The sequence below is a fragment of the Cherax quadricarinatus genome, chromosome 8, assembly GCF_038502225.1.
Source record: "Cherax quadricarinatus isolate ZL_2023a chromosome 8, ASM3850222v1, whole genome shotgun sequence".
Classification (NCBI taxonomy): Eukaryota; Metazoa; Arthropoda; class Malacostraca; order Decapoda; family Parastacidae; genus Cherax; species Cherax quadricarinatus.
The window spans coordinates 11,898,287-11,909,011 of record NC_091299.1 but is presented as its reverse complement, the minus strand read 5'-3'; the positions used below and the strand labels follow the sequence as shown (position 1 = coordinate 11,909,011).

General features: G+C 39.5%; 1 protein-coding gene across 9 annotated transcripts in view; it reads right to left on the bottom strand.

The window, feature by feature from the left end:
* Positions 1-10,517, bottom strand: part of LOC128685412 (carbohydrate sulfotransferase 11-like) — a 102,931-nt gene extending 92,414 nt beyond the window's left edge. The window contains exons 1-2 of one of the 9 annotated variants that reach the window (XM_070082875.1): positions 10,386-10,517; positions 2,032-2,397 (exon numbers count right to left, since the gene is read on the bottom strand). In XM_070082875.1, the coding sequence (XP_069938976.1) occupies positions 2,032-2,319 (288 nt within the window). In that variant the 5' untranslated portion in view covers positions 2,320-2,397; positions 10,386-10,517. Of the gene's footprint in view, positions 1-2,031; positions 2,405-10,173; positions 10,193-10,244; positions 10,264-10,316 lie in introns of those variants that run through there. The other 8 variants (XM_070082872.1, XM_070082877.1, XM_070082871.1 and 5 more) reach the window with 8 other exon arrangements.
* Positions 10,518-10,725: the final 208 nt, after the last annotated feature.

Below are 10,725 nucleotides of genomic sequence, written 5' to 3'. Positions count from 1 at the left end.
ATTATTATTATTATTATTATTATTATTATTATTATTATTATTATTATTATTATTATTATTACGGAGAAGCGCCAAACCCGTGAGGATCACACAGCTCTCTCGTAAGGAAAATGATCTGATATAATTCTGGAGGAAAAAGAGGGAAGCGTAGTTCCCAGTCTCAGAACCCAGAGCCATGAAAGCAACGCCGCCATTCACGATAAAGAGAAAACGTACTTAGAGACGAAGGTAGAAACAGAGGAAAGTAATCTTCATGATGCTCAACTCAGCCTTTCACTCCAATGAAAAAGTTAAAAAAAAAAAGAGAGGTTCAGCAGTGTTGCTAGTTTTTGTTGAGTGACTTGCAGACAGTAGTTGAAAGTAGCAGCTACTTTTGTTACTTATCACGCATGTCATAACTACCGCTGCTGATGGAGGTCAGAGAAGAAGGCCGTTTACCTGATGACCTGATAAGAAAAAAAATCTCTGCGCAGAGTTAGATGTGACTTGATAAAGCTCCGATTAGTGAAGCGTGACTTGGCGAAGCTGTGTTGATTCCGCACAGAGTGAAATGTGACTTTGATAAAGCTCTACTCAGAGTGAAGCATGACTTGATAAAGTTATATATAGAGTGAAACATGATTTGATAAAGCTCTAGAGTGAAAAATGATGAACCTCCACAATCAAACCTCACACGGTAAAGCTCTACAGAGTAAAACATTACTTTTAAAACTTCTACAGTGAAATATGACTTGCTAAAGCTCTACAGAGAGCGAAACATTATTTAATAAAGCCCCACGCAGTGAAACATGATTTGATAAAGCTCTATATAGAGCGAATATTACACTTGCATTTCACACAGGATATTGCCAGTTGAAAAATAGATCACAGATTTACTGACATAATAGAAATGCAAAAGGTTGTACACAAAAAAAATTATGTTTGAGCCTCGGGAAATTAGTACAGAAGGAAAGACGTTATATTATAGCCTACTTCTACCCGTCAAGAACACACTGGTGAGGGTTCAATACTTACTAAACTCTCGTTCGTACTATATATCGCCAAGAATAAGAAGACCACGCTGGTAGGACACTGAATTATGTTTCATACCCACCCAGGAAATGGCAGAAACTCGCCAATATTTACCCTAGCCTAGGTAAATAATGAAATATTCGTAACATGTTATATGTTCTGGGTAACAGAGAACACTTGTTCACAGAGATGACAGGAAGACATGGATGTGTCTGTGTTTCGATCTACGTCAAGACTTGCTAAGGATTGACATCGAGCGAAAAGTTGTCGTCACAACAGAAACTTGTTCTGCGCCTGCGTCTTTTTCTTTTTTTAGGGACGTCCTAGAGTATCGGTATCGATATCGGCCAAGCCTGACGGTATCGGTCTCGGAACCGGAATAAACCCGAGTACATATCGGTATCGGTAAAAAAGTGGCATCGTCCAAATTCTGCTATATATATTTATCACAGGTCATTTAATATTATTTTATAATACTTAAAAATCAACGATATACATTACTAAATCAAATCTTGCCACATGCAGTAAATTTCGGAAAAGATTTTGAAATTCTTAACAATTCGCAAACGGGCGAAATTATTTACAAACATTATATCTCAGTCCACAGCAGAATTCGAACCTACGTCTGGGATCTAGCTGAATAGCTTAAGTACTGCGTACTTTGATGCAGAATGTGTAGGTTCGAATCCTGCTGTGGACTGAGAGATAATGTTCGTAAATAATTTCGCCCGTTTGTAAATTGTTAAGCATTCCAAAATTTTTTGCGAAGTTCACTGCATGTGACAGTATTTAATGAAATATCTTATCACAAGCCTGGTATCCCGGGATATGGGATTGACCGTCTAGCTTGGGCTAGGCGCCCCTACTTACCTGGGATCTTGCGAGTGGCTAAAGTACTGCGTATTTTGATGCAGAGTGTGCAGGTTCGAATGCTGCTGTGGAATGAGAGATAATGTTTGTATATATAATAACAATAATGTTTATATATATAATAATAATGATCATCCTTAATCAACTTACTTCTCTGACCCACTCTTGGAGTGTGATGGAGTCAACGTCAGCGGCGAGGGGTTGGTCTGGGTCCAGCAGGAGGGCTAGGCTGCAGTAAATAGCCAGAGCAGTCACCCACACTTTCCATCCTGCTCTCCTCACTCTTACACCTTCCACTTTGTTCCTCACTCGACCCACCAGCTTCTCCACTCGTGAGGCCACAGCGACGCCTGCTCTGTCGCCCTTCTCTCCTCCTAGGTACTCACGAGTCCTAGCAAACATGGCTGGTCGTAGTTGTGCAGGAGTTGGCAAGTTCATGTTTAAGTTTCCAGATTAGCATTTCTTTACAGCAGTGAAGCGCTAACGTGCTATTCTTTTTCCTGTAATATGGGCAATCTTTTTCCTTACAAGTAAACAAAATAAATATTGATATTCTTATAGCAGTTACTGTATAAAAATGACCAACTGTTTTAATTGTGCATTTCTATTCAGCATTTTTCATATATTAAAATATTTAAACAAGATTTTCGTCTCCTTCAGAGCACTGAATAGCATAAAACTTCACTGTTACCGAATATAGGGAAAGATAGTTAGATATAAGAAGATTTACACCTTTGAATTTTGCAAGCTAAGATCTTTTATCCTGCCTCGACTCATTCCAAGGCCCAGCACTAGCTAAGGTATATTACCACCCCCAGCTAACACCCAGGTATCTATTTACTGCTAAGTGAACTGGGACAACTGGTATAAGGAAACATGCCCAGAGTATCCCCACGTCCCAGGATCGATCTCGGGTCTTGAGCAAATCTATATAATTTACAAATCATATAAACCCCAAAACGTATCAAATAATGACACAAAAAGTGTAGCAAGCAGAAATTACAATGAGTACCGTGTTATTCTGTCGAGGCCCTCTCCATTATTATTAACATTATTCTTATTATTATTGAGAATCACTTTGACTCCTGGGGGTCAAATCTCATAATTAGATTTGATTGAATATGAAGGTAGCTCCAGTTCCTTGAATCAAGAGCTCTTCAGGATACCCGCTGTTCACCCAGAGGTTTCTTTTACCCCGGAAGATTGCACGAGATGTATTGTTACTCTTGTTGTGTTGGTTCAGTGATGATTGGTCAAGAGCGCTTTGCTATCATCCAGGTCCCTCCTGCGAAGGCCTTTAGATCAAGAGCTCTTCAGCAACATGAAAGCACCCGCCGATGAGGGGTAGTTCTCTTCAGCAGTAAACAAACAAGATCTTGCCAGTTGCCACAGTCTGGTCGTGGGTGACACCAGTGCCGCTAGTGGTATCAATCAGGTTACAAGCGGTCGTTGGCAAGCTGTCAGCTTCACACATATTGCATATGCAGCCCACATCTTCCTTGCTGGGCTCACTAACTTTTATTTTCTCTCTTTTGAACAGATAGTTAATCATCAGCGATGCTAGTGTATATAGTAATTTAAAGTGGGAGGAAGGTACTGGTGAGGCATTGCTTGAGTTGTTCGTCACTTCTCACAGAATTGGAAGAAAGAATGTTGAAACTGAGGTTCGTAGTGAACACCCACAGTACATTGAGATTTGATGCCTCAAATCTCCATTTAATCAACACCCTTTATTAGCTTGGATCAAATCACGAAAAGATTGTTCGGTAGACAATTCACTTTTAACAGGGGCGGCTTCAGAATTTCTGTAAAGGAAGAAGAGGTTGGGTATGACAATCTAGCTGGAAGGTGGTGACTACGTAAATCGTTTTAAAAGAAACTTTTCTTAAAACCACGTTCGTCTTCTCATTATTATTATTATTTGGGAAGCTGACGGGGGCTTCAAACCCCTGTACCTTCTCATGGTAATGCCACTAAGTTTTATAATTCTTGTCTGCGCGGGACATCGGCATAGAGTACGCACCAGGCATTTTAAGTGGCAGAGTTCAACCCATAAAACTCCTTAAACTTCACCCGTGTGTGTATCTGTGTGTGTAACCATACGCGTACGCATAAAGCCTCTACGACGCCATCTAAGTATACTGTGCAGTTACTGGAAAGATTTATTAAATAGTTTATAACAGACTTTTCTTCCCAATTCCTGAGCCTCGACCCACCAACTCTCCTCTCCTTCTCTGAGTCTCGCTAAATTTGCCAACCGAATGAAATGTCTTCAGCGCTATTTACTGTAGTTGATATGGTTTTTAATCAGCCATTATTATTAATCAGTCATTTATCAGAGATCCCGGACCACACGAGTCGTAATAGTTTACATTATACCACCAGTATAAACTTAAAGTATAACGATTTTTTTTGTGTGAAGCCATTGGAAGAAATTCAACTATGTGGGTGGAGCCGTCACGAACTGGAACGTTAATTCTCATGTAGGACGGCGAGGGCAACTTGCCTTTCCTCTACACCAGCCGCAAGTTAACCCTCTCTCCACTCCTTTCACCAGCGCCTGATTAAGAGGCGTGAGTCAGATTGGTCTTGGCTGGCTGCCTGCAGGTAACAGAGGTAAGATGGGAAGGTAACGGAGGTAAAGTGTACAAGTAACGGAGGTAAGGTAGCAGAGGTAAGATGGGAAGGTAACGGAGGTAAAGTGTACAAGTAACGGAGGTAAGGTAACAAAGGTAAGATGGGAAGGCAACGGAGGTACAGTGTACAAGTAACGGAGGTAAGGTAACAGAGGTAAAGTGTACTAGTAACGGAGGTAAGGTAACAGAGGTAAAGTGTACAAGTAACGGAGGTAAGGTAACAGGTAAAGTGTACAAGTAACGGAGGTAAGGTAACAAAGGTAAGATGGTAAGGTAACAGAGGTAAAGTGTACAAGTAACGGAGGTAAGGTAACAGAGGTAAAGTGTATAAGTAACGGAGGTAAGGTAACAGAGGTAAAGTGTAAGTAACGGAGGTAAGGTAACAGAGGTAAAGTGTACTAGTAACGGAGGTAAGGTAACAGAGGTAAAGTGTACAAGTAACGGAGGTAAGGTAACAGAGGTAAAGTGTACAAGTAACGGAGGTAAGGTAACAAAGGTAAGATGGTAAGGTAACAGAGGTAAAGTGTACTAGTAACGGAGGTAAGGTAACAGAGGTAAAGTGTACAAGTAACGGAGGTAAGGTAACAGAGGTAAAGTGTACAAGTAACGGAGGTAAGGTAACAAAGGTAAGATGGTAAGGTAACAGAGGTAAAGTGTACAAGTAACGGAGGTAAGGTAACAGAGGTAAAGTGTACAAGTAACGGAGGTAAGGTAACAGAGGTAAAGTGTACAAGTAACGGAGGTAAGGTAACAGAGGTAAAGTGTACAAGTAACGGAGGTAAGGTAACAGAGGTAAAGTGTGCAAGTAACGGAGGTAAGGTAACAGGTAAAGTGTACAAGTAACGGAGGTAAGGTAACAGAGGTAAAGTGTTCAAGTAACGGAGGTAAGGTAACAGAGGTAAAGTGTACAAGTAACGGAGGTAAGGTAACAGAGGTAAAGTGTACAAGTAACGGAGGTAAGGTAACAGAGGTAAAGTGTACAAGTAACGGAGGTAAGGTAACAGAGGTAAAGTGTACTAGTAACGGAGGTAAGGTAACAGAGGTAAAGTGTACAAGTAACGGAGGTAAGGTAACAGAGGTAAAGTGTACAAGTAACGGAGGTAAGGTAACAGAGGTAAAGTGTACAAGTAACGGAGGTAAGGTAACAGAGGTAAAGTGTACAAGTAACAGAGGTAAGGTAACAGAGGTAAAGTGTACAAGTAACGGAGGTAAGGTAACAGAGGTAAAGTGTGCAAGTAACGGAGGTAAGGTAACAGAGGTAAAGTGTACAAGTAACGGAGGTAAGGTAACAGAGGTAAAGTGTACAAGTAACAGAGGTAAGGTAACAGAGGTAAAGTGTACTAGTAACGGAGGTAAGGTAACAGGTAAAGTGTACAAGTAACGGAGGTAAGGTAGCAGAGGTAAAGTGTACAAGTAACGGAGGTAAGGTAACAGAGTTAAAGTGTACAAGTAACGGAGGTAAGGTAACAGAGGTAAAGTGTACAAGTAACGGAGGTAAGGTAACAGAGGTAAAGTGTACAAGTAACGGAGGTAAGGTAACAGAGGTAAAGTGTACAAGTAACGGAGGTAAGGTAACAGAGGTAAAGTGTACAAGTAACGGAGGTAAGGTAACAGAGGTAAAGTGTACAAGTAACGGAGGTAAGGTAGCAGAGGTAAAGTGCGCAAGTAACGGAAGGTAACAGGTAAAGCGTACTAGTAACGGAGGTAAGGTAACAGAGGTAAAGTGTACAAGTAACGGAAGTAAGGTGTGCAGATAACGGAAGAGGTGCTAATGTTTCTTCAGGAGTTTCTCTCTCTCTCACGACCTCATGATTTTTAACAATGAAGGTCGTAGCGTCTGCTATCATAATTTGGAAAAATATATATATAACCCGGGCATTTATACCCATAATATTTAATGGTCATTAAACCGTGGAGATGCTTTCGCTAATAAGTCATTTCCTTCATTACAATATCAGAACGTCGTAATCCAAAATATTATTATTATTATATACTGCTATATTTAAGCTGTCATATCAATAAAGGTCGGTTAATGAGGTTTGAATTTTGAGACTGACCGCGGGTTCAAACCCCACCCGTGGTAAGGTCGTTTAATGAGGTTTAATGCTTGATACTGTACGGATTAAACTCTCAACATATAATCGCTTAGACAAATTTTTTTTCCGGAAAATTTGTATTTTGGTTTATATATATTTTGTAATTTATTAATTTGATATTCTTATGGTATTATTTTTACCTCTTAAATTTACACTTACGATGATTTAAAATTTTGGTTGATTTTATATTTGTTAATTATTGATTTATGATTTAAAATGCGATGTATTATTTATTTGTAATGTAAAAGGATAAAGAATTTTGATAAACCAGTGTTCAAGAATAACAAACCCCTCAAGGGACGATCCTTGATGCTGGTGAGGGGCTCTTGATCTAGGGAATTGGATCTGTGCTCCAGTTCCCTGAATTAAGCCTGAATGCCTTCCATACTTCCCCTTCCCGCAGGCGCGGTATAATCCCTACGGATTTACGGATTCACTCAAAACCTAGTGAAAATATATTGGAAATGTTTGTAAAACAATTGTAGATTGTCTTGTATCAAAATTTACTTGCCAAAAGGTATTCCTTCAACACTGAGTCCCTGACCATTATGGCTCAAGGATCCCTCTCATTGTACACCTCATCATACAAGGCTATGTGCACCGAGATGTGTCTTTCTTAGTATATAAATAACCCGCACATAGCAGAGAGAAGTTTAAGACGACATTTCGGTCTGACTTGGGCCATTTGTGACTGTAAATGGTCCAGGTCGGACCGAAACGTCGTCGTAAACTTTTCTATGTTCGGGTTATTTGTGTATCGTTCCAGTTGCTCTATTACGCCTTTTTGTTCTATGATTCGTATTGTTTAAACACCGACAGTTTGCCTTGATTCATATTTTAGGGATTAAAATACCCTTGAATAATTGTAAACGAATAACATGCAGCTTTCATGACACTTGTATAATCGATAGGCATCAAACCCACTTAACCATCAACCGACTTCATTATAAATATAATTTTAACATTTTTCTTCTGAAAGTATGTATCAGCAGATCGCTTTCTAAACATAACTCGGAGGTCCGTCATTATAATTTACAACTGCACTTCAGATTTTGTTTTTCTTTACTGCATTTCCCTAGATAGTCTCTTACTTCAGCATTAAAATGTCCTGAAACATCAATTATCCCACTTGGTTCGAAATTCCTTAAACATTCACTTAACACCTCTTTTTCTCTGCCTCAGCTACTCACAACTTCCCACATTACACTTTTATTTTAAGACGATCAGTTCTTGAAGTTTTACGCTTATTCCCGAAGCCAATTGACGCACTACAGACAACAGTGAAGGGTAAATATACGTTTTACCCTTTACTGCACTTCCCTAGATAGTCTCTTACTTCAGCATTAAAATGTCCTGAAACATCAATTATCCCACTTGGTTCGAAATTCCTTAAACATTCACTTAACCCCTCTTTTTCTCTGCCTCAGCTACTCACAACTTCCCACATTACACTTTTATTTTAAGACGATCAGTTCTTGAAGTTTTACGCTTATTCCCGAAGCCAATTGACGCACTACTACAGACAACAGTGAAGGGTAAATATACGTTTTAGTACAAGGTTTCATTAGGACAACTTTTCGCTCGTGATAACACTCCACACACAGCGAAATGTCTCGAATGAAACGTGCTAAGCAACGTGTCGTTTCTTTACATTTCTTTACACCGCTGCGAGAGTTGTTTAGGGTGGCCCGGTGGCCTGGTGGCTAAAGCTCCCGCTTCACACACGGAGGGCCCGGGTTCGATTCCCGGCGGGTGAAAACATTTCGACACGTTTCCTTACACCTATTGTCCTGTTCACCTAGCAGCAAATAGGTACCTGGGTGTTAGTCGACTGGTGTGGGTCGCATCCTGGGGGGACAAGATTGAGGACCCCAATGGAAATAAGTTAAGACAGTCCTCGATGACGCACTGACTTTCTTGGGTTATCCTGGGTGGCTAACCCTCCGGGGTTAAAAATCCGAACGAAATCTTATCTTATCTTATCCTCTTTTTTTCAATTGTTGTTTATGTAACATAACATTGTATATGTAGCAATACTGTTCTCTCAGATGCATTTAATTGCTTAAACTCTCTTTCCACTTTAAATAATATTTTGCCCAATATTCGCACATTCAGCGTCCCATCAAAATAATAATATTATTATTATTATTATTATATTTACAGGGAAGTACTAAACAGGCACAGCTCACATAGTGCCTGGGAAATGAATGGCTCTAATTCCTTGGACCAAGAGCCCTTCACCAGTATCAAGGCTCTCTCCGCTTCAAGGCCTTCTTAACATACTTCGTAACATCCGTACTACATACACGCAAAAGTTAAACAACCCGTCTTCAAATTTCCATTTTTTTTCTTTCCGGTAATTACATGCAGGAAAAAGTAGGTGATCAGTCCCTCAGTCATGCATGACTACGAGGGGACGGACTTGAACCTACTTACCTCAAGGAAATTTGAAAGGAAACGTTACGGGATTCGGAAGTATTACAAAACTCCCCGGAGGGTGGTTTGTGCTGAGCACAAATATGAAATTAACAAAATTTACTGGCATTCTTAAATGCTTTGTGAGAGAGGATTGGCCAGCATTCCTGGCAGAATAAAAGCGTTTATCAAGCTTAGGTTTTTAACTCGAATGACACTATGGTTGCGTGTTTCTGCATTTTTTTTTTTATTTTTTTTTTTAGCACATCGGCCGTTTCCCACCGAGGCAGAGTCACCCGAAAAAAAAGAAACTCTTTCGTCGTTACTCACTCCATCACTGTCTGGCCAGAGGCGTACCGATACTACAGTTAAATAAACTGCAACATATCTCCCCTCCTATTATTATTATTACTGTTATTGTTATTAATTATTGTTATTATTATTATTATTATTATTATTATTATTATTACTACTATTAATATTATTATTATTATTATAAACGGTTAGCACGGAGTATTGATAATGTTACGGACCTTACACCATGTAGTTTATATCAAATCGTTCTATTCAGAATTGCGTAACTTTAATCTAATGTTTTCTAAACATTTGTAAATATTATTATAATCAAAAAGGTCACAACATAATTTTAGATTTTGCCGCCGATGTAGCTAGTTTGTGCACCCTACACCCATCCTGTGGAGGGTAGCACAAGAGCATTTGGATACACAAAATGCCTAAGGCCTAGGACTTAAAGCTTGACAGGAGTGCATCTGGCTATATATTTATATTTAACATATTATTTCTTTCAAATAAATTTAAGATACTTGCTCAGTTTTTCTGGTTTCTTTTCTTGTTTTCGCTATCAAATTACCCTGATATATCGTCTAGGTTATTGAATTCTGCATAAGAAACTAAAGAAAAGTAGGTCGGGACTGAATTGATGAAATCATTTAATTAGTCCTGATGAAAGGAGTACGTTTCCGATTGATCCGCTTAACTTTTTATAAAAAACTTAGGTAGCATTGAAGACAATATCCACCATGACCACATTGTGGCCAGAAAGTCTTTCCTACATTAACAGGATGACAGGTATCAACATTAACAGAATAACAAGACTTCACAGTTAACAGGAGGATATCACAAACCTAGCCAATATCATAATTTCACCAATATCAACAATATGGAGAGAGGACATCGTGAAATGTGTTAAAGCTACCATATGAGTGTGTCTGAGAGACTGAGAAGGGCCTCTCAAGCCTTGGTGAACGCCCTCCACACCTTCACTAACCATTTCCTCAAGCCTCTCTCTCTCTCGCTTCATCTCTCACTGCACCACACTCCTCTTCACTTCACTAACATTTAGCTCTTTGCAAATTGCATTTCTGCTGCAATACAACACTTGAAATAAAGCAACTAAGGGTTAATGTTGGGCCACACGAGATGTAAGAACAGCGGACTTATGGACACTATCGTTACCCAGGTTGCCACTTGCCAGCCGCTTGGGATACTTGCCACACTACACCCTCGTGGAAAATGTTTCTCTTACGTTTTTAACTCTTAAAATAGCATTCATTTTTGTATAGGTATGGTTTGTATGGGGGACTGGAGGCACTTAGAGACTCTAATGAAGATTTCAGATTTACTTAGCGATGCTCTGAGAATAAAAGCTGTTGTGTCGATAAACTGACGATCTGGCC